This window comes from Notamacropus eugenii, chromosome 2, assembly GCF_028372415.1.
Source record: "Notamacropus eugenii isolate mMacEug1 chromosome 2, mMacEug1.pri_v2, whole genome shotgun sequence".
Taxonomy (NCBI): Eukaryota; Metazoa; Chordata; class Mammalia; order Diprotodontia; family Macropodidae; genus Notamacropus; species Notamacropus eugenii.
In genome coordinates, this window is record NC_092873.1 from 332,916,736 (window position 1) to 332,940,756 (window position 24,021).

The 24,021-nt window shown below is 37.6% G+C and overlaps 1 protein-coding gene across 4 annotated transcripts in view; it reads left to right on the plus strand.

The window, feature by feature from the left end:
- MAP2K6 (mitogen-activated protein kinase kinase 6) overlaps positions 1 to 24,021 on the plus strand; it is a 171,314-nt gene that overhangs the window by 87,749 nt on the left and 59,544 nt on the right. For 3 of the 4 annotated variants that reach the window (XR_011975048.1, XR_011975047.1, XM_072645538.1), the window contains exons 2-10: positions 5,378 to 5,444; positions 11,524 to 11,572; positions 12,808 to 12,921; positions 14,419 to 14,538; positions 16,362 to 16,478; positions 17,574 to 17,625; positions 19,315 to 19,442; positions 20,485 to 20,562; positions 21,843 to 21,982. Coding sequence is in view for 2 of the 4 variants with exons in the window: in XM_072645538.1 (XP_072501639.1) it covers positions 5,378 to 5,444; positions 11,524 to 11,572; positions 12,808 to 12,921; positions 14,419 to 14,538; positions 16,362 to 16,478; positions 17,574 to 17,625; positions 19,315 to 19,442; positions 20,485 to 20,562; positions 21,843 to 21,982 (865 nt within the window). In the remaining 2 variants the exon portion in view is untranslated. The other variant, XM_072645539.1, reaches the window with a different exon arrangement.

The window sequence follows — 24,021 nt, forward strand, 5'->3', positions numbered from 1 at the left end:
CTGCTCCTGCTCCATCTGTGATGCAGGATCATCATCCATATCACATACTCTAACTGTGGGTATTGTCCCAGAACTTCTCCTACCCGAAGCCTTTCCTGATGCTTCTTGCTTATGCTGCTGGTATCTTCTCTCTAGTATTATCCTGTATTTATTTTGCATCTACCTATATACATACATGTTTTTTTCTCTGGCTAGACCATAGACTGCTTGAGAGCTGGGACTCTGAATTTGCATGCCCAACACTTAGTACAATGCCTGGAGAATAACAGGGATGCAATATGTACGTACTTGTTAATTGATTGTTCATTACCACCTTCTGAGGCACAGTGTGATCTCTGGAGTGAAAAAAGAATGATTTTTGTTGGATTCCCTTCTCTCAGTCCTTTGGCAGCTCTCAAACCCCATTAAAGCTGTTGCTATTTCAGGTTTCTTAAGCTAGGGGATAGAACAATTAGCTAATTAGTGAATGATGTGGGGTTGGTTATTAGTGCTCTGCTGGCTTTGTTTGCATTTTTTCCTTTTTAAATAAGCCTAGGTTGGTCTGCATTGGCTGCCACAGTTGAGATGTTACAAAATCTTAGCTATCAGGAAATTTCAAGGTGTTTTAATGATGACATTTATTTAATATTTTAACATTTGCAGATTGCTCTTTACATATATTACACAATTTTGTACCTTGGAAGAGTCCTGTGAGGTAAATAGTACAGGATGATCTCCCCACTCGACAGATAAGGAACCTGAGGTCATTGAGGTTACACAGTTATTATGTCATAGATAAGACTTGAGCTTAATCTTCCTGAGTCTCAGATCAGCTCTCTATTATGCCACACAGCGTTTTGCCTTCTCTCTATAGATGAATTATGACCATATTCTCCTGTCTCTTGGCTTGTTTGTCCATAGTTGTTTGAATATTATCTCCTCTGTTACACTGTTGAGCTCTTTGAGAACAGAGACTGCGTTTTATCTTGTAATCTCCACTGCTTGGCACAGTGCCTGGTGTATACATATAGTAGGATCTTAATAAATGTTTACAGATTGACAAGAAGGAATGTGAAATAGGCAAAGGGGGATGCAGGTATCGTAGCTGGGAAGTGAGAAGAAGAAGATTGTGAGGTCGGTCATTCTTACCATTTGTATAATCTGTTGATGTTTTGGTTGTACATAACTTTCAGTTTGTCTGCCAAATGATTGCCCTTTGGTGAATGTTCCCTTGTGCTGAATTTTCATTTATTTGATGTAGTAAAGGGACTGATTGTTCTGTAAGACAGAGTTTATCAACACATTTGCCCAGTAAGTGGCTTTTTCTCTTTACTCCGGAATTTAGATAGCTCACAAATTAAATTGGGGAAAGAGAAAAGACTTCAGTAGACTCCCTCACCCCAGAGTAGCATATCTTTTCTTAAATAGTATATGACACATTCCCCGCTTCTCCCCACCAAAAATCTCACATATATAAAATATACAGAGCAGCACTCTTTGTAGTAACAAAGAACTAGAAATAAAGTGGGTACACATCTCAGTTGGAGAATGGCTGAAGAAATTTTGGCATATGAATGTGACAGTATAACTGAGATTTAAAAATGGTTAGAGGGGAACTGAAAATAAAATCATGGCAAGTTTTAAATAAATAAACGGAATCCAAAGAACAATGTACACAATGACCATAACAATGGAAATGAAGAGATCATTAAAAGGAAGCCAGACTCTGAGTAATGGAAAACCAAGTATGATTCCAGAGAATAGCTAATGCACCATTATAGTCCCCAGTAAGAGACTATAAGGGAAGAATCTCACATAGATTGTTAGATGTGGTAACTGTGTTGGTTGTTTTTTCTTAACTATTTGCCTTTTTTTTTAAATTAGAGAGGGTTCAGTTATAGGCTTGTATTTATTATACTCAGAAATGAGTTTGCTGTTAAAACAAAAGGTATAAAAATAATAACGTAACTTTCTAAGACCCAGTTTTGAGTCCCTTTCATAGGTAACACCTCTTTTTAATGAATGAATAAGTGAAAAAGAATTTATTAATGACTTAGTATATGCCAGGCACACTAGCTAAAAATACAAAGAGCTTGAGATTACCTGTTCTCAAGGAGCTTATTCTAATAAGGGAAGCCAACACATAATAGAGGAGTGGTGTCCAGGAAGGGTGTTTTGTTTAAGTCACAGGGATCATAAGATGGTAGATTTTGAATTGGAAGGGATCTTAGGATTTATCTAGTCCAATTTTACAGATGAGGAAACTTAGGGCCAGAGAGGTTAAATGATGACCAAGGTCATACAGATAGTAAGTTGGTTGATCATACATATTTATAGTCAATGATAATAAATTTCCACATCAGCCATGTTCTAAAATTTTTTAATTTCATTTTCCATTCTGAGTCTTTTGCCTCTCTATCAAGAGATGGATAACGTATTTCATTTGTTCTCTGGAATCTTGGTTGGTCATTATGCTTATAATGGTTTAGGACAATAGTATTCCATGATATTTATATACCATAAGTTGTTTATCTATTCTCCAATTTATAAACAACTCCTCAAATTCTCATTCTTTGCCAACTCAAAAAGAACTATAAATGTTTTTGTACATTCTTAGAATTGGTTTTGCTCAGGACTCATTCCTCCTTTTGGGCAGTGAGGTTGCACAATGGATTAAGGGCTGAGCCTGGGGTCAGGAAGTCTCATCTTCCCGAGTACTGAGTGTAAATCTGATCTCAGACACTGAATAGCTGTGTGACCCTGGGCAAATCATTTAACCCTGTTTGCCTCAATTTCCTAATCTGTAAAATGAGGAGGAAAAGTAAATGACAAACCACTGGTGTCTGCCAAGGAAACTCCAAATGGGGTCATGAAGAGTCTGACACTGCTGAGTGAAATGAAACCCAACCGTGTGTGTGTGTGTGTGTGTGTGTGTGTGTGTGTGTGTATGTGTGTGTGTGCTGTTATTTTCTTCCTTCTTTTGACCTTTTTTCTCTCAGTAGCACTTCTGAAAGGAAGGTTTGGGCTGGTCCTGTTGGTACTCTCTTGGGAGTACTGAGTGTTGTGTGGGATCTCAGGGACAGATTGGAGACCTGCAAATCTTCAGTGATCCCAGAGTGATCTGATCTAGGGCAAAGTCTGATTTTTGCCCCTCTTGTCTGAACTCTGTAAGTTCTCCACTGATTTGGGTCTGTATAAGAATAGATTGCTGCTGGACTCCATCAAAAAGGCAGAATTGTAGACTCCCCTTTTGTCAGGGCTTTTCATCCTATATATTCCTCCACAGGCTGGCCTTGCACTTGTGGTCTGAGTCACACCACTGCTGCTACTCTGCTGGTTTCTGAACTTGCTTCTTTCTCTATGCATTGCCCAGGGACTCTCTATTTGGGAATGCCACTATCCTCTTCTCACTCTATCTTAGATCTATAGCCTGGGACAGGGCAGTGGGCTCTAAAGCTGCCATTTCACACCCATCATAATGCCCTGGTGTGGGTCTGGGAATGCCTCATATGGGTCTGAGACTTTCTCTTGCCCTAGTATACAGCCTCTGTCTGGGTGCTGGAATGCTCTGTTACAGTATACTCTTGGCCCAACTTTGTCCCCAGTGTCCACTCACCTCCATGTCTGTCTCTCTATGCTGATATGAGCTGGACTAAGGACTCATGATTTTTTTTTCCCTATCAGGATTTCGTCTGATGCATTTTCTAAATCTTTTAGGGGGAATTTGTAGAGAGAAGATCACTGTATTGCTTTTCTTTACTCTGCCATGTTGGCTTGATCTGTTACACCACATGTTCCAGTGGACTTGCTCTTCCTTTGTATGAGGTTGAAAATGGCAACAACAGAATGTTATTTTCTTCTTTCTTAGCCACTGTCTATGACCTTTGAAATATTAGCTCTTTATGCCACTTGTCACTCAAAAGGTAGAGGCCAAGGGACTCATTTGGGTAGAAGGAGAAACAAGCAAGAGGTAATGCAGAATATGGTGTGCGACTCGGGTGCAGAAAGATGCATGGGAGAAGTAACCTCAGGATCATAGAATTTTGAGCTAGAAGTAAGCAGAGAGATCCTCTAATGTAACCTCCTTGTTTTATAGGCAAAGGAGCTGATAAGGAGAGAGCTTTTTTGTAGTTGATGAAGTGTTGGATTTGGAATCAGGAAGACCTACTAGATTCACATCCTGTCCCTAATGCTTATTAGCTGTATTTAGTCTTTCAGTTGTTTCAGTTGTGTCTGACTCTGTGACCGCATTTGGAGTTTTCTTGGCCAGGATACTGGAGTGGTTTGTCATTTCCTTCTCCAGCTCATTTTACTGTTGAGGAAACTGAGGCAAATTTGCCCAAGGTCACACAGCTGATAAATGTCAGAGGTCACATTTGAACTCAAGTCTTCCTGACTCCAGGCCAGGCATTCCAGCTACTGTGTCATCTAGCTGCCTTTAACTGTTTGACACTCTATAAATTACTTAGGCTGTTTCAGCGTCCATTTCTTCTTCTGTAAAATTAGGGATAATGATACTAATAATACCTATCTTGTAGGACTGTCATGGTGATTAAAAGAGACAATGTTTACTAAACATGTTCTCAGTTTTAAAGTACCATATAATTTTCAGTTGTTTTTATGACTTGCCCACGTCATAAAGGGACACATTCAAAGTTCCCCACAAACATAAAGATCACAGAGGTATCTCTAAGCATCTAGGCCAACTTTCTCATTTTATGAAGAAGGGAACTGAGGCCAGATAAGCAAGCAAAGTAAAATGCCCAACATCGCATAGATGGGAAGTAGGACAGCTAGGATTTGAACCTACTTTTTCTGATACAGAATCCCATGTTCCAAACACTGGAAATCCAGGGTTTTGTTTTTTTTTTTTTAACATGCCTGCCCTCCCTGTCTACAGCAGCTATAAGAAGAGGACAAAACTCCAATTGAATTAGACTAACATTTAGTAAGAGCCTGCTGTGTATACAACACTGTGCTAGGCACTGGGGAAGGTCTTTAGCCTAGATAAGACAAGCTTCCTGCATTCATAGGGAAATACAGTGTAGTTTGGGGAAGGAATAGAAAATGTTATAACTAAAATACGAAAGAACACATAATGAGCTATTATATACCACATCAGGTCTATGGGAAAGGGAAAGATGGTTGTCAGCTGTGGGTTATGGGGGAGAGAAAATCAGGGAAGGCTTCCTGGAGGGGGTGATATTTGATTTGGTCTTTGAAAGATGTGAAAAAATTCAGTAGGTTGAATTGAGGAAAGGTGGTGGCCTTCTAACCATGGGGATTAGCAGGTCTAACTAGTTTTCATATAGGTGCTGTCTTGTATTCTCTATACCTACTTATGCCCCATTACTATTATTTTTCTGTCTTAACTTTTTTCCTGGTTTCTTACCCATAGGTAAGAAGCGGAACCCTGGGCTGAAGATTCCAAAAGAAGCCTTTGAACAACCTCAGACCAGTTCAGCGTAAGTTTTTAGAACCTTGTTGCTTGCAGGTCATTAGCTCCTAGAGACTGTAGGATAATTTGTGCATTTGTAGATGACCTGCTGATACTAGGAAGCGTTTCCCTCAGAAAAATCCATTCTAGAGAGGGTATGGGGTGCTCAATTGGTAATTTTATTATTTCAGATCCATGTGATTCAATTACTGAAGGCATTTCCTCTGCCAGTGCAGGTTAGAAATATAGTCACTGTAATATTTTAGGGCTTACAGGCTACTGTGACCAAAAGATTCATCATGTGGGAGGCAGAACTGATGACGAGTCTGTCTAAACTTGGCTAGGTTGGTCCTTGGATAGCAGGCTTTAGAGTCTATTACCATGCCACTAGGATCTCTCAGAGCTTACAATAGCATTTGAGAACCTAGGTTCCCTCAATACCATGATGAGGCACTGGAGGAGGAATTGAGAGAGGAATTTCCTAGAAGAAGGGGGGTGATATCATTGGAACTGGAGTCAGGAAGACCTCAGTTCATATCCTTAGTCTCAGATATTTACTAGTCTCGTGACTCTTGGAAAGTCACTTAGTCTATGCCCACCTCAATTTCCTCAACTGTAAAATTGGCATAATAAAAGCACCTCCTTCCCAGGATTGTGGTGAGGATATAATGCGACCCTTAACACACTATAAAAATTATAAAATTTTCTGGCTGAAGGACTGAGCCCTGCCTGAATGTCACTGAATGCAGCCAATACGTTTGGCTGAGTCTCCTCTCCTTCTACAGTGTCTGTCTGCCTAGTTTCCTATACTTCTCCATGGAATTAAATTCTCTCCCCACCCCCTCCCTTTTCTTTGGAGGGTGGGGAAGGGTACTCTGAACCTTTCAGTAAATAAGAGGTTATTAATCTTTCCTTTATATCCTACTCATGGACGTCCCTTTATAGTCCCTTGTTTATGTGCCCTGTAATACTAATGTATCTAGGTAGACTTCAGTGTGCTACAGGATAAAGAACATTTGGCTGAAGTCCTGACTTTGTCACTGATTAGCTGGGTGGCCTTGGTTTCCCATTCTGGGTCACAATTTCCTCATCAGTAAAATAATAGAGTTGCCTACATGTCCAATGACAGAGGAATGGTTAAACAAATTGTGGTACATTAATGCAATGAAATGCTATAATGCAATTAAGACTGAAGAATGCAAGGAAATCTGGAAAGACATTTATGCAAAAATTCAAGGTGAAAAAAGCAGCTGGAAGAATGGATGGCACGGTAACTGCAAATAGATGAGGAAAAGTAAATAAGAATGAATCAACAATTTTGATGGGTACTTGGAGTGACAGCTTTATGGGACTTTATAATTGAAATTAATTAATTTAAAGATCAGTAGTAACTGAGTAAGTTTTATGGTTTGTATTGATATTTAATGTTAAATTTTTAATGCAACTATAAAAGTAATTATAAGAGTACAAAGGTTTCCTGCTGCTCTGGAAGTTTTTTTTCTTTTAGAGTATAGGGATAGTAGGGAGATTCACTGTATATATTCATCAATAGGTTTATTTGATTTTAAAGTCCTTGAAGTTCTATTGAATTCCTTAAGATTCCTATCCTAACCCTCTACCATTTTGAACTTTTATCTTCCCTCCCACCCTCTTCTGGCCAATTTTGCAAGATGGCAGGTTAATTCCCACATGGCTTTTCTACTTGCTGTCTTAACATCACACGCAGAAAAACAAATATACTGGCACTTGCTCCTCCCTCTTTTAATTTTGTCCTCAGAATGCTGTGTATTTGGCCACATTCTCTAGAGTCATGAATGTCAACCAGCGTTTGCTGACTTGAATTTCCAAGCCATCCCCTAACATGGTGTGAATGGACCATTCTTTGCATAATAGATGGATGGATAGATAGGAAGACTTTGGCAGAAGAGAAAGTAATTGCTTAATGACTGAGGAAGATGCAGGACTCCTCATATCTGTGTCTTAGAATAAGGAACTGATTATTGAATATGAGAATGAATGTGTGCTTAATTCAGTTCAGCAGTCATTTATTAATTACCTAACTATGTTCAAGATACTGTGCTAGGTGCTAGTAATACAAAGCCAAAACCAAAATATTACTGCTCTCAAGAAACTTTCATTTTATTGGGAATAGGATGGGAAAGATATATGTGCACAGACAAGCATTATATTAGAGAGAGAATGATGGGGGAAAGGAGAGAATAGAGTACTCTTGGAATATTTGGGAATTTTATATTTTGGGGGGCAATTCAAGTCAAATCAACAAGCGTATATTAAATGCCTACTATGTATGTATAGTGCTATACTAAATGGTGAGGTTACAAAGAAAGGGAAAAAAAAAACATTACCTCTTCTTAAGGCTCTTGTGGTTTTATGGAGAAGACAATGTGTAAATAGCCATGCACAAAACAAGATATGTACGGGATAAATTGGAGATATGCTTAGAGGGAAGGAACTAAGGGTAAGAGGAATTAAGGAAGGTTTCTAGTAAAATGTGAGATTTTAGCTGGGACTTGAAAGAAGCTATAGAAACCAGGAGCCAGAGATGAGGGAGATAATTTCAGGAAGCATTTTTGTTAGGTATGAGGTTTTGCCTCAAGAAGATCCAAGTTTTAGACAAGATAAAGTCCATCCTTTCCCATTTCTTGTAGTATGAAAGTATCCAAGGCAAACTATTATAACCAATCCTAGGAAAGGCACTGTTACAATATAACCTGCTAGTTAGGGGGCTTTCACTTCCTGCTTTTGGTCAGCTTGATGGCTACCAAGGTCCTCAAAATAAATGAGCTGAGTAATATTAGAAGTATAGAGAATTAGGTTAGGAGTCAGGTAACCAAATTTTATTCTCAATTATGTTCCAATTTGTTTAACTTCAGGGAAGTTTCATTTATATAAATGTAACAAATATTGAATTGAGCACATAACTATGTAACGATACTATGCTACGTGTTGGAGAAGACTGAGAGATGAATTAATCCAACACTTCAACTTACTGTCTAGTAGGGGGAGAGTTTTTGGGGGTAGGAAGAAGGGAAAATTTGGATCTGAGTTCCCAGTGCAGATCAGCAACTTATCTCTAATTTGAAGTCTTATGAAGCTGTTTGAGTCAATGAGAGTTTACTTGCCTTATCTATTGGTTGCTAGTAGATGTCAGATATAGGACTTGAACCCTTATCTCCCTAACTCTATGATTAGACTAAAGGACGTAAATAATTACAACATAAAACCACAATTTCTTTGTGCCCTAATATCTCTCGTCTATAAAATAACAGAGCAATTTCTTATTAGGTAAAGTTTTCATAATGTTAATGTAGACACATAGACTCATTGGATTTTGAAGCTATGAGGAAGATTAGAGATTGTCTAGTTCAACTTTATTTTATACATGGAACCGAAGGCTAGAGAAATCAAGCAACTTCCCAAGATCATACAGTTCTTTAATTCCCAGACAATATATTCTCTTGCCAGGACTGTGTTGCTGCTGTTTGAAAATGCTTTGTGCCTTTAGAAAGAGAAAATCATTATCATGGCTTTTTTTGCTGATCATATTTTTTGTTGACAAAAAATATTTGTCCTTATTCTTAATTATCCTAATAGTTAATGCTAATGGCAAAATAAACTTTCAAGGTGAACAGTGGGTGATTGAGTTTTAGAAATGTAAGCTACACAGCAAAATCTTCTTAAAGAATTCCCCTAAATTTCAAATTATATGTAAATGCCATTGCTAATTCTGTTACAAACCTAGGCATGCATGCATGCATAGCAAGCGCACACACATTTTAAAGCTAATTATGGGGGTAGGAAAGATTAGTTTCATTTTCTTTATAAATAGAAATATTAACATTGGGTTTTGTGGTTAAAAGAAAGTCATTATCTCACATTCAGTTTTTATTTCCTTCTATTTTCAGATCCCTATTATTTAGTAATATTTAATGAAGTTTTAATAACTTTCCTTTTTTTCTCTTAAAAATAGTCATTAAGGTTAGGAGCTGATCAAAACAGGGTAAGGAAAATCCATCATCTTTGAGCGGGATGTTGCAGAATAGCCTATGGGAGGGTATGTAGTCTCTCTCCTTGGCAAGAACCTCCATGTGTGTGTGTGTGTGTGTGTGTGTGTGTGTGTGTGTGCGCGCGCGCGCGCATAAAGTTCTGATTTGGAATTTCTTTTCAGAAGTTCCAGAATGATATGCCATACACATACTCTAAAGCCCATCACAGTCTGGAGGTTCAGGTTTATCATTGTCTTTTACCTGTTGTTGCCATTCTATATTGTTTTTCCCTATCAACAATGCCTTTTTTTCAATTTATTATTTTTATTATGATTACTTGCCTTTATAGAGACAGAGATGGACTTCTGATTTTATTAGTATAGGGAACTCACGAATGAGGAAACTCCTTCTATCATACAAGTTGGCACCACTTCTTGCAACTTATAGTCCCAGAGTGTTGCCTGGGGTACTAAGGGGTTAAGTGACTTTATCTAGGGTCACATAACCTGTATGTGTCACAGGAGGTATGTGATTCTGGGTCTTCCTGGCTTTGAGGCTAGTATTCTTTTATGTCACAATACATGCATACTGATCTGTGATTATGTATGTTTTCTTTCTATCTGCTAGGGAGAACGTCTTCATTGATGCAGATCTGCAAATAGTTTATAATTTAGAAAATTATGAAGTTATTTCAGATACTAAAAGTAACTTGTTCATGGTCACTAGTATGTGACCAGAGCGTATGAATGTATCAGAGGCACCACTTGATCCCAGGTCTCTCTGACTCCAAAGATATGTTCTTTATCCACTATGCCATATCTCTCCTCTTATACTTACTTTTTGTAAATAGTTGCAAGGTCTCCAATGAGGTGAATGGTACCGTATTAAACAGAATTCTTTTTAACTGTGATAGGGCCAAGATAGGTACCTTTTCGTTAGTGGAAAGGGGCTTGAAGCAGGGGGAGGGAGGTAGCGGTTGTTTTCCACAATGGAGAAAAATTAAGAAATTAGAAGTTGTTTTTCAGCTTAAGGATCTTTTTGGATAATAGGCACTTAATAAATGGAACACTACAATTCAAGTCAGAAAACCTGGGTTCAAATCCTGGTTGTGTTGCTTTCTGCCCGTGTGACCTTGTCAAGTCACTTAACATTTCCAAGGGTCACTTTTCTCATCTGCAGATTGAGGGGGTTGGACCAGATGATCTCCACTTCCAAATTTTATAATCCTCAATACCTTTTGATTTGACATGAGGAAGCAAGCTACACAGTTGGAAAAAGTACTGTTCTGGAAATTAGGAAACCATTATTCTATTCCAGCTTTTGCCATAGGCCATTTATATTACCTTGGGAAAGCAATTTAACTCCTGGACCTTAGTTTCCTCATCTTTAAAATGTGAGAGTTAGATTAAATGAAGCCCAATTTTCTTGGAAAAGTTAAATGATTAAGCCTGTTGATGTCCTTGAGAAGAGGATCAGGGGCTACCTTTCAGTTCTGATTATTCACTACTACAAGCATACATCTTATTCTTAGAGAATATTAACACAAATGTATATATCAGGAAGAATCTGGAAGCCAGTATTTTGAATAATCACAGAATTTCAGAGTTGGAAAGGATGACTTCAACGGGTCTGTATTCCCATCAATACTTGAAAGAAGAATTTGCACTATGCCACATACCTGGCAAGTGGTTATCCAGCCTTTGCTTGAAGATGCCCAATTATCTGCTATTTTTGAAGGTAGCCCATTACACTGTTTCATAGCTATACTGCTTTAGGAATTTCTTCTTTACATAAAACTTATACCTATTTGCCATTTTCAGCCATCACTTTTGGTTTTTCTCTCTGGGGTCAGACGGAATAAGCCTATTTCCTTTTCAACAAGGGTGTTTTTCAATATTTGGAAGCAATTATCCTGTGCCCCTTAAATCTTTTCTTCTTCAAGCTAAACATCTCCAGTTCCTTTGACTTTCTGTATATGGAATGGACTGAAATTCTTACCATTCTGTTTGTCCTCTTTTATGTTGATAATATCATGTCTCTCCTTTTAAGGAATTATGTATATTGTAAAGACACTTACTATTTTATGTACTTTTTTCATAGGCCTCCTCGGGATTTAGATTCCAAGGCTTGCATCTCAATTGGAGATAAGGTGAGAGTAAGTCATATAGACCAGGTAATCCCTGGAACTAGGCTTTTCCCCATGTGTACTTTCCCACTGAGAATTTCAATTCCACAAATATTTATTACTATCTATATACAAGGCACTATGCTAGGTATTGAGAATCCAAGGATGGAAACAAAACAATACATACCATCAAGAAATTTACCTTCTACGGGGGTGTGTGTGTGTGTGTGATACAGCATCCATACAAGTAAGTACAACGTCTGTACAAAATAAAGAAAAGAGTGCTAACAACTGAGGGGGGAGGAGGAGGAGGAGGAGGATGAAGTGCCTCATCATATAGGAGATGACACCTGAACCATACTTTGGAGGGAACTAGGGTCTACAATTCTGTCTCCGATGTGGGGTACCACTTACACAAAGACAGAAGTAGTAGAATGTTGGGGTATGGAGGCCAGTTTGACTGGAATTATTTTTTAATTTAAGACTCTGTAACACACTGGAGTGGCAGCTAGGTGGTACAATAGATAGAGTGCCAGACCTGGAGTTAGGAAGACTCATCTTCCTTAGTTCAAATCTATCCTCAGACTTAGAAGCTGTGTGACTCAGGGTAAGTCACTTAACCCTGTTTGCCTCAGTTTCCTCATCTGTCAAATGAGCTGGAGAAGGAAAAGGCAAACCACTCCAGTATCTCTGCCAGTATAACTCCAAATACAATCACGAGGAATTGGATAGAACTGGAAAGGCCTAAACAACAGCAACAAAACCCTAGAAGTTGTGGTTCCTGAAAGGCTTGTGTGGGGAGAGAAGTGTGTATAGAAATGCTTATGTTATGCATGGTGAGGCAGAACATAGCAATTGTAGTCCTGTTGGAAAATTATAGTCCTGTGTTTGAGGGGGAAAAAAGCCAATTTCCTTGAGCAGGAGTATCTTGAGGCATGAATACAAACTTTAGTTGGCAATATGTGATAAATTTCAAGCTTAGTCAGCACAATGTGACTGAGTTCTCCCTCTTTCCTCTACTTCCCCTCCTTTTTCTAGAATTAACTAAGTGAAATACAATCATTTGAAGTCTCTACTAGAGTATGGTGGATACTGTGACAGGTCTGTTACTAAGATCTCATTTGGGTCTTCTTGCTTGAAGCTATGTCAACTGTTGTTTTACCATCCTAGAAAACTTGTTATCCAGAAGTGTTTTCTTCATTGCTTGTAGAAGTTGAGTAGAGTCTTAGTTATTATAATTTATTTTTTCTTTCTTCTAGAATTTTGAAGTGAAGGCTGATGACTTGGAGCCTATAGCAGAACTGGGACGAGGTGCATATGGGGTGGTGGAGAAAATGCGACATATGCCTAGTGGACAGATCATGGCAGTGAAGGTAGAATGAGATGTTTTATATGTGTATGTGTGTTTATTTTTCCATTTAACTTAAGATCCATCAATTTTAGAGGAATCATCCTGCCTTGAGAGTGTTTAAACCAAAGAATCTTTGACATCTTAGGAGGATTGGCATATAATTTTTAGGAAGTGGGTCTTCAACCATCTTTGAAGTGGACTTCATGAGACTTTGAAAAAAATAAACAACAATCACGTGACAGCATTGACTCTAACATGAGACATAGTATGGTGTAGTGGATAGAGCACTAGAGTCTGAAGCGCAGTGACTTGTCATTTCACTTGTCTAAGCCTCAGTTTCCTCATCTGTAAAATGAGAATAATGATTGTATCTACCTCACAGTTGTCTGAATCATTTCTCATTTTAAAAAAGTCCTCATTTGAAATATATGTAAAGCACTTTATAAACTTTAATTGTGTTGTTCTTAATATTATAAAATTTAGTACCAAGAAGAAGAAAAGTTTCACACCCATAGACATGATGGACTGTCCTTTAGAGTGGAATTTATGCAAAATTTATGCAAACAATTATGAAGTTTTTTTTAAAAAAAAACCTCTGTGATCTTCAATAACAAGAAATCAAGAGAATTTGAGAACAGTGCATCTAGTACAGACCTGCTATAAAGATGTCTATCGTCAGACAGTCCATTCGTCTTTACTCAAGTTGTGAAAAATGGCTGAGGGCTCCGTGATAACAAAGACTTCAGTGTGCAGTGATTATTTTGACTAAATATTCAAGAGAATATGAAATGATATTTAGTGATATTGCATTATTTTACATTTTGCTACAAATTCTGAGACCTTTAAGGTCTCAGAAAAATGTGGGCTTCGATGCTGGTTGTTGTCATTTCTTAAATGTTGTTAGATTAACTTCACTCATTTTTGACTCCTTCTACCCATTTGATCTCTTGTATGTACTCTATGAAAGGTGAATAGTCTGTATTTTCTCTTTAAATCCCCAGAAATTAGTAGTTTTTGATGTCTATAAAAATTTGAGTGCTGGCTGAATCTTCTACTGTACTCACTACATATACAGAGTTTTTCTTTTTAAAGGATAAGCTGAAAAGAAAAATATGGCCTGTCAACTTCCTAGAATCCTAATTTAATTTAAGCTTAATTTTTCCTCGTAATTCCTTGACTTAGAAAGCAAGAACCATTAAGAAATTCTTAAACTGTTTTGAGGCACAACCCCCAGATTTTCCATTTTTGGAAGAATTTTCAAAAAGCCATTAGATGAAAGTACAGATTACTGATTCCTCAAAAGATAGTACCAGCTAGTTTTTCCATTGCATGTTACTCGAGTGTGTCAAATGAATGACATCATATCTCACTTGAAGTGAGGAGCTCGTTGAATTGCCTTGTCTTTTAGAATGCCCATCTAGAAGTCATCTGTTATTTTAGAATGGGAAAACTCAAGTGTCATGCTTTGACTGTCACCAAGAAGAATAATCATGAGTTTTCCCCATACATTTTTATTTAGCGAATCCGAGCAACTGTGAATAGTCAAGAACAGAAGAGGCTACTGATGGACTTGGATATCTCCATGAGAACAGTGGATTGCCCTTTCACAGTGACTTTTTATGGTGCACTCTTCCGGGAGGTATGTAGTTCACCTGTTGGGAGTTTTCAAAGGATGGGGTTTACAGGGCCAGATAACCACTTTGTCAGAAGTTTATCCATATGTAAAGAACACTCAAGGCCGTTATCATTCCTTTCAGTAAACATACATTTTGAGTGACTTAAAGGGTTTTGTGATTACTGTGTAGCCAAGCTCAAAAGTTAGCCTGGATGATTGCTCTTTTAGTTGATGACAAGCCCCTCTTTCTCATTCTCATCTTGGTTGGCCTTTTCTAGCTATATTGCTTCACTGTGGAGTCTCATTTAGCCAGACTGCCTAAATGAAACTTAAGACTCCCTTATGTTGTGAGTGTTTTATTGGCAGCATGAGTAGTCTGTTTGAAACTTACAGACTTAATTCCCCCCCCTCCTTTTTTTTGTTTTTGCTTTCTCCCTGTTTTTTTTTTTAAATCATGAAAGGCAGAATTAATGTCATCTATGTTATGATGTATGCTTTAGTTCTTAATATCAGTTATTTTGATTGAGGGGACATTTTTGATCCTCAGATACAGAGGCCAGCCTTGGAGGGAATGTCTCAGGCTTGAACTCCAAGATGATATTAGAATTAAAAGTTTAAATTGAAACTGGATGTTGTAAAATGACAGCAAATAAGCTTGACCCGAAAAAAGAGATATGAAAAGATACCACCCTTCCACTCATATGCAGAGGTTGGGGTGTGGCGGAGGAATCCATGGGTTTAAAACATTGCATATAATGTCAAACTTTTTCAAGATATTGATCAGTTTTATTGAATCTTTTTTTGCTTTAAAAAATTGTTATGAGAAATGGTTCTCTGAGAGGATATATATAGAAAATATATACAAAATAGATAACAAAATTTTGGATAGTGGTGGGGAACACTTACACCTGGAAAGACTACAGGGGGAAATCTAGACTGTACAAAAACTAAGTGTATCAATAAAAAGTCTATTTGAAAAAGAATGAAAGGCTTAGGTAGCTGATTCTGGTGGATGAGCTCTTGCATTTCGCTTTAAATAATTAAGATCTATTCTACCATTACACTAAAGGTGATCTATAAATTCCGTGACTTCCAGCTTTGCTTGTGGCTAGTTTCCAGGGGTGGGGAACCTGTGGCCTCGAAGCCTCATGTGGCCCCGAAGCCTCATGTGGCCCTCTTGGTCCTCAAATGTGGCCTTTTGACTGAATCCAAACTTCACAAAATAAAGAAGTTTGGATTCAGTCCAAAGGGATGCACTTGAGGACCTAGAGGGTCACATGGGGCCTGGAGGCCACAGATTCCCCACTCTTGATTTAGGTCTTGGAGATAATCCTACTTTGTTCCAAGTCTCTGGTATCCCAAGATATGGTACTTAAAATTGACTCTAATAGAATTTAATTCAACAAACCTGAATCAAGCACTTACTATGTTTATATTACTATGCTAGGAATTAGATAGACAGACTAACAGATATGAAATAATCCTTGCCCCAAAGGATTTTAGGCTCTTCAATAAATATTCTCCTGGGGATGGGGAGGATTCAACATTTTATTCAAAAGGAACTCATGAAAGCAAAGAACATACCAAATGTTCTAGGAATATTAAAGGAGGTAGAGAGCACCATCAGCTGGAAGGATCAAGTAACAACATGTTTACTGCTCATCCCTGGATGGATGTGAGTTGTTCCTGATCTCTTCTCTCCGTTTGCCTTTCATTCTCCCTCTCCCTTTCTCTTTCATTCTCCTTCTCCCTTTTCTTCTCCCTCTCCCTCTCCCTCCCCCTTTTTCCTTGTCCCTCTCCCTCCCCTCCCTCCCTTCCCCCCCCTCCCTCCCCCCCTCATCTTCTAGGGTGATGTGTGGATCTGTATGGAACTCATGGATACCTCACTGGACAAGTTCTACAAACAAGTCATCGATAAGGGTCTAACGATCCCAGAGGATATCTTAGGGAAAATTGCAGTTTCTGTGAGTAGAATATTTATTGTAATGGAAGACATTGAAACGAAGGAGTAGAAAGGTAGTTCAGTTTTGGTCTGTTTTTTTTTTTTTCTCTCTCTCTTTTGGGTGAAGATGGTGCAGAAGACAAAATTATACCACTGGCTTTGTTAGTTTTGCCCATAATAAAGTACCTCTTAGAAGCACATTTATTTGGCAAGCCCACATGTTTGACACTGTAATATTGTCTTTCACTTCCCTTTTTCACTTCTCCTCCATCATTTCTCTGGAAATAGAGGCAGAGAGGATTGGAAAAGAGAGGACAAAGGAGAAGAACAGCAGCCCTGGAGAGAAGACAAAAACTCTGGAGGACAAAATCTAGACAAGAGAAAGAGAAGAATTGTAGAAAGAGATTTAATTCAGTTCCATAGACATTTCAGTGTCTTCTAGGGTGCTGTTCTAGACAACTAGAATATGAAATGATAAATACAAAAGAATCTCTGCCTTCAAGGAATTTTCATTCTGTTGGTAGAGAGTGGGGAGTTAGGGGAACAACATGTACATAGATTAATTAATAGAGAATGTACACAAGATATATACCAAATAATTGTTGTGCATAGCAGTAACAAGTAGGAGACTCAGGAAAGTCAATCAAGTCATGTCAAGCTAACCAGCGAATTTTAAGCAATTATTTGCCAGGCACTGTGCTTAGTGATGGGGATATAAAGAAAGAGAGAAACATTCCTGCTTTTGTGGAGCTCCCATTCTGATGGGGGAGACTACATACAAACAACCAACAAGCAATGTACATATAAATTAATTTGGAGATAATGTCAGAGAGCAGTGCTTAGATTATGGAAGACTGATGAGAGAAGAAAGTTGATGAGTGAGATTCCTTCATAGTCATGGTGATGATAGATTTGAACCTCTAAAGGTTTTGGAACACAGTTCATGTAACCTTAACTGTATTACAGTGTTACTATTATTGGGGCGTCCTCCACTTGAGCAAATGCCTCTAGGATTCTCATGTCAGAAAAGGGAATGTGTAGGTAGGTGGTAAATTCTTTCAAGTTCCACTTCTCCCCAATAGTTGTGTAATGAATTTCTGTTGCTTCTCCTTTGCAGATTGTAAAAGCCCTAGAACATTTACACAGTAAACTTTCTGTCATTCATCGAGGTAAGTGTGTGTCCTTTTTGCTGTACACTCTGTCCCAGATGATTAGCCAGTCCACATGAGTTATTGTCCATGCCAGAGGTAGGGATTAAGCCACATAAAGGAATGAAGGAGTTTCCCTTTGGGATTGCCTAGAAGCCTATTTAAACAACTGTTCTTTGTCTTGGCCAAAAATAGAATGATAAAGGATGAACCTAAACTGCAGTTTGGGCATAAATTGATGCAGAGAATCCTACTACCTATCAGGTAGTGGGAATTTCTTTTTTGGAAGTCTAAAGACAGCACAGAAATCCATCAGTTGTACATATAGTTCTTCCAAGAGGAAAGACATGGAACATAATGATTCTGGGCATAACCTAAAGTCTGAGGAGTCCTAGATCTTTCATTCAGTAAGTATAGGTGGATTAGACTACTCTGATAAGGGTACTATACTAGGCCCTCTGTGTGTTAATTGAAAAAGTAGTTTTTGCATTCAAAAAATTTTTAGACTATGTGGGGATCTAAGACATAAATACAAGAAATGAATAGAAAATATGTACATTAGATTGAATCACAGAAATTAGAAGTGCTATAGATATTAGAGAAATGGACTATATAAGATGGTGAAAAGTTAGTTAGGGAAGGCCTTTTGAAAGACATGAGTTTTAAACTGAATCATAAAGAAAGTCATAGATATGGAAAGATAGTGGGCAGGGAGTTTAGCATAAAGATATGGAAGTTAAGGTGAACAAGGCAGGACACTAGCCTGATTAAAGCAAAGGTTCATTGTAAAAATATTAAATAATGGTTCATTTCTATCCAAATGTGAATTCCAAGAAAGATTGGAACACAGTATGGCGGAAAGAGCAATGATTGTAGAATAAAAAATCCTGAGTTCCAAACACACCTGTGATATTTCTCCCCTGTGTGACTGGGTAAAATTACACAGACCTGGACCACAGTTTCCTCATATGCAAAGTGTGGACTCTGAATCCCTTTCAACTTGATAATCTGATCATATAGTGAGGAAAAATCTGAGCTTGTGATATATTTGTTACAACGTGTGAGCTCAACACCGTTCCATCTTTAAATTATAGTTTTCAGGCTTTTTAATAAATCTTTAATATTTTCACTTAATTAGATTTGGTTGTAGCAGCCTAAAATACGTTGAGTATCTTAAGGATTCACCCACTTAAATTCTTTCCAATTGGACCCCAGGAACATGTGACTTTAGACAGCTCCTTTGTTTCTCTAGGTCCTATTTTCCTCCTCTGTAAAACTGGGGTTTTGCACTAAATGATCCTTTTTATCTTTAATTATGATGAGTTTGTGAATTCTGCAAGTGTTTACTAAGTACTTATTATTTGCCTTGAGTGATACAGACTATATAGAAAATAAAGAGCCCAAGTTGCTTATAATCTTATCAGGGACAGGAAGACAGGAAATAAAAGGCAACATTGCACATATGTGCTAAGGGAATTCAGATAAGGTAAAAAGATATATTTTAAATTATAGAGTATGATATTTCAGAGAAGGAAGTTGCAGAAGTGCTGTATCAGTTAGGATAGGTGATCTCACTGGGGAAAAGAACATGTGCTATAGGGTGACCATTTGTATATATCTGTTACTTTGTTTTCTGTTAGTTTTCTTTAGTGTAATTGAGATGAAACAGGGCTAGTAGCACCATGGCACATGGCATATTTTTTCTTTCAGATGTGAAGCCATCTAATGTGTTGATCAATACACTGGGCCAAGTGAAGATGTGTGATTTTGGTATTAGTGGTTACCTTGTGGACTCTGTAGCCAAAACTATGGATGCAGGATGCAAACCCTACATGGCTGTAAGTCTCATAGCTAAAAAATGGACTTCAAAAGAGGATAGGCTACAAAATCCTCCTAGAAAGTGGGATGGGGTCTCATCATTGAGGGAGAACTGTTTTTTGTCACCAGTCACTACTTCTTGAGGTTCAGTGATTCACCAACTAATATATTCTTCTAAAGCTCTTCTTCTGGCTTTTATTTTTTGTATACTTTAAAATTTATTTTTATTTTATACTTACCATTTTTTTTACATTATAGTCGCTTCCCAATACTGTTCCCTATGGAATCCTCTCTTAAAACAAAAAAAAAAAACAACCCAATTATTTAAAGCAAACCAGCACAGTAACCACATCATATGAAACATTTCTCACACATGGTCCTCTGACCTTCTACTATGATTTTTAATTAATATATTAAGAGTAAATAAAAGGTTATCAAGTTTAAGTTTATCATATTATCAAAAAAAGTTATCCAGTGTTTAGTGTTATACTAAAGGAACAGAACAATGATGTTTTTTAAATACTAGCTTAGAATAGCAAGGCCTTGACAGTCTTCCAAGATGAGTTTTTGGAACTGTTTCCTATGCTAGGTGCTGGACAGGAAGGAATGAATTTAAATGACAACACAGGGAGAAAAAGGATTAGACATGAGAGAACTTCCTGATTGTGAGGTTTAATTTCTATAATCAGTGTTCTTAGGTCTTTCTTAAGTTCAAATAACTTATTTGCTTCCCTTAAAGATGAATTTGTACAGTATCTTGAAAAATAGTTGGTCACAACTTCAGTGGAACCTGTTGAATGATATTATCCTTTTGGGGTTCATGTTAGGAATGGATAACTCTAGGTTGATCTCTGTAATAAGACATCTTCTGAACTTATTGAATAAGTACATCCATAAGCATTTCTCCCAAAGCACTGAAATCATTTGAACACAGCTGTCAAAAGCTCCCACATTGAGATACTGATACTTATAGAGACTAGTGAACTGTCTGGTCCAGTGGAGCATTTGTATGAAGGGTCTCCTGGCAGCAGTGACTCTGCCACTTTTATTTTTTCTTTCCAGCCTGAAAGAATAAACCCAGAGCTAAACCAGAAGGGATACAATGTGAAATCTGACATTTGGAGCCTGGGCATCACAATGGTACTGTATGACTTTATTCATCTACCTGAAGGTTCAGGGACTCAGACTGATGTTGGTGGTTTGAGTTAGCTTTAGAATTAGAGAACAATACAGTTGAATTTTGGTCAAATTCCTCTGACATTTGAGGGCATAAGATACCTACTTCACTTTTAACCTGGGATTCATGAGGACTGATACAGAGGGCACGAGGAGAGGGAGTAGGTGAATTGAATATTGAATATAAACTATGTTTGTGTAGTAGAGAGAATACTGGACCAAAAGAAAGAGACATTACATTCTAATTCCTGTTCTTCCATTAATTAGATATAACTTGGATCCATTCTCCTTATCCATAAATTGAGGGATTAGACTAGAGGGTTTACTCATTTCTTTCTTCCTCTGACAGTCTGCACTCTGAGGAAAGGCAGAGATAGACAAGCTAAATTAGGTAGAGGATATACTAGTGAAGCCATTGTCACTGAGCCTGGATAAAAATATTATTTCTCGGGATGTTTTAAAGACAATAATTAATCTTGAGGCACAAGAGCTAGACCAGACATATGAAGACCTGGATTTGGATTCCAATTCTGCTACTAACTTTCTCAGGTCAACTTGGGCAAATGGTTTTTGTCTCTTAGATGATCTTTAGGTCTCATATGAGCCTATGAATTCCTGTGATGACTCCAGTCTGAAAGACAGGAGAATGGAGCAGATGATTAATAGATCCAATACTGAGAATCTATAATTCCTGTAGAATTTGTAATATTCCGTAATCCTATTGCTGCAGTGTATTTGCAGAGCCCCAGATAATCTGTATGACTACTCTTAAAAACATATTGAGAGTCACAGTTTAGTTGGTTCTGTAAGTTATTTCATTTTTGTTACGCAGGCAGCACATGCCACAATTCTAGCAAAAATGTTATTTGGTCTTGGCTTAATCTGCAAGGAGCCAGCAGATGGCAGCAGATATATTTATAAAGAATTGAGTAAGTGAAGCATTCCTTTACGTAATAGTTGTTTGAAACTCTAGGTGTTATAAATTATGAAGCCTTCGAGTGTGGTGTTTAATATCGTTAATTAAAAAAAAACTATAAAATTGCAGGAACTTTGCTCCCCAGAATAGGAGCCATTATTTGATAGACTCAGATGAATGTCATTGAAGAGCATGGGGGAAGGGGAGAATGAGGGGAACTCCATTTTTTTCTTTAGCACTGGAATTTCCTCCAGTTCCTCAAAGTGAAAAACAACTGGTTTCACATCCTAAAGCAACACTTTTCTTGTTTTCCTCTTTCTCCTGTTAGATTGAACTGGCAATCCTTCGGTTCCCCTATGATTCCTGGGGGACACCATTTCAGCAACTCAAACAGGTGGTGGAGGAACCATCACCTCAATTACCAGCAGACAAGTTCTCAGCAGAGTTTGTTGACTTTACCTCGCAGTGGTAAGCAAACGTCTCTTCCCAGGTGCCACCAGGGAGGAGGATGGTTCTTCTAGGTTCTGATTGGTGGATTGAATCTCAGTCACACCCCACTAATGCCTATGGATATAAGGAGTGGGATATAGATAGAGGGAGCAGATTATTTTCAGTTTGAGTAGTGATTTTAGTGGTTAGAAGGATATTCATAAATCTAGAAGTTCTATAGGAAAGTCAATATTTAGGCTATTTTCTAAAATGTGTATATATATAAACAAACTTGTGATATGTGCTTTTTTTTAGTGCTATGGACAGGGATCAGGGAAGGGAAGCGGTTATAAATGGGAGTAGAAAGTAAGAAGAAGCTTGGTACATACATTGGTGGTGTTATTTACTTCTAGTTTTCCTAGCAAAATGTCATTTATCTCAGGAAATCTAGTGATTCCTATCAACATAGCTTCCATTGACTTTGATTTGCTTAGGTTTGCCAGATTGCTGAGAATAAGATATCTGGTATGGATTCCTTCTCTTCCCCGTTTTCCCTCTCACTACCCCACAGGGTATGTTCTCTCTGTTTTTCAGGTTGTCATGGCAGACATCCCAGCTAACAAGAAATACTCCTTTATATCTTCCCTCTCCTTTTCCTGTCTCTCCAGTACATTTCCCCCAAACAATTAAGCACCTAATAGAGTGATCGAAGTTGATAGTACATGTTACTTTCTATTTGGTATTTTGATGTTTGTTAACAGAAAAGATGAATGTGTGCTTTAACTTTAGTAATTTGCTAATAATTAATATACCAGTAATTAATAACCTTGTCCATTATCTTTATCTTGAGTTTTGTTGTCTTTTGGTGTTTTTTTAATGTATATGTTTATAGTCATTATATATGTTTCCTTTGGCCTATGCTTTCTTTGTGCTGCATCACTTCATATGTCTTTCTACATTTCTCTGAATTTTTCATATGTATTATTCCTTACAGTTGAATGATATTCCATTATATTCGTATGCCATAGTTTGTTCAGCTTTTTCCCATTGGGTACAGAGTTTGTTTCACTTTTGCTGTTGCAAATAATGAAACTATTTTTGTTCATTTGGATTTCAAAAAAGAGGCTGTGTCAAAGGGTCCATCACCCCTTTTGGGTGCTCTAGTAATGGAATTTCTAGATCAAAATTATGAACACTAGCTTTTCCTATATTTTTGCAGATCTTTTTTTTCCAGAAAGGTTGGACATATATTGAGTTCTACCAACAGTGAATTGGTATACCTGTTTTCCTACAACCACTCTTCACATTGAATTTTTCATTTTTGAGGATGTAATAACTCACAAGTGATAAGATTCTCTCAAGTGGTTTTGAATATTTTTCACATGGTTGATAGTTCCAATTCTGTTTTAGGAAAATTAGGTTGTGTAATTACTTGATTACTGGTGAATGGGTCTTATTCTTGTGAATTTGGGCCAATTCTCTCTAGATTTTTGATGTCAGATTTTAATGTAAAGTTTTGCCTCCAATACTTTGGGAGTTCAAAAGTTTTTAAATTTCATGTAAACTAGTATGCCTCTTAAAAAAATTCTGTGCTACTCCGTGTCTGTTATAAATTCTTCCTCTATTCATAGTTGTGTGAGGTATAACCTATTTTTCTCTAATGAAATGAAATGGAAAAGTATTAAGTTTATATTATGTACCAATCACTGTGCAACTGTGTAGATACAAATAGAAATTGAAACAGTTATGACCTGCAGGAAATCACATTCTACCTGGGGGAGACAATAGTAAGAGGGTGTGTTCAAGAAGATGAAAAGGCCATAGGTAGGGAAAGGAAAACCCCAAGAGGGTTGTGAGGTATAATGTCAGGCCAGATGGTCAGTCTCCTACCAAGAAGATAATTGGATTAAAAGTCAGAGTAAAGTAGGGCTCTTCAGCATAGGTAGAGATCTAGAGGTCAACATCTAGCTAGCACGGGGTATCCTTTGCCTGATGAAAACTTGGCAGTGAGGAAATGAGGGTTGGATGGGATAGAAAATTTTAGTCCATAGTGTCCCTTGTTAGAAACAGGTGTTTCT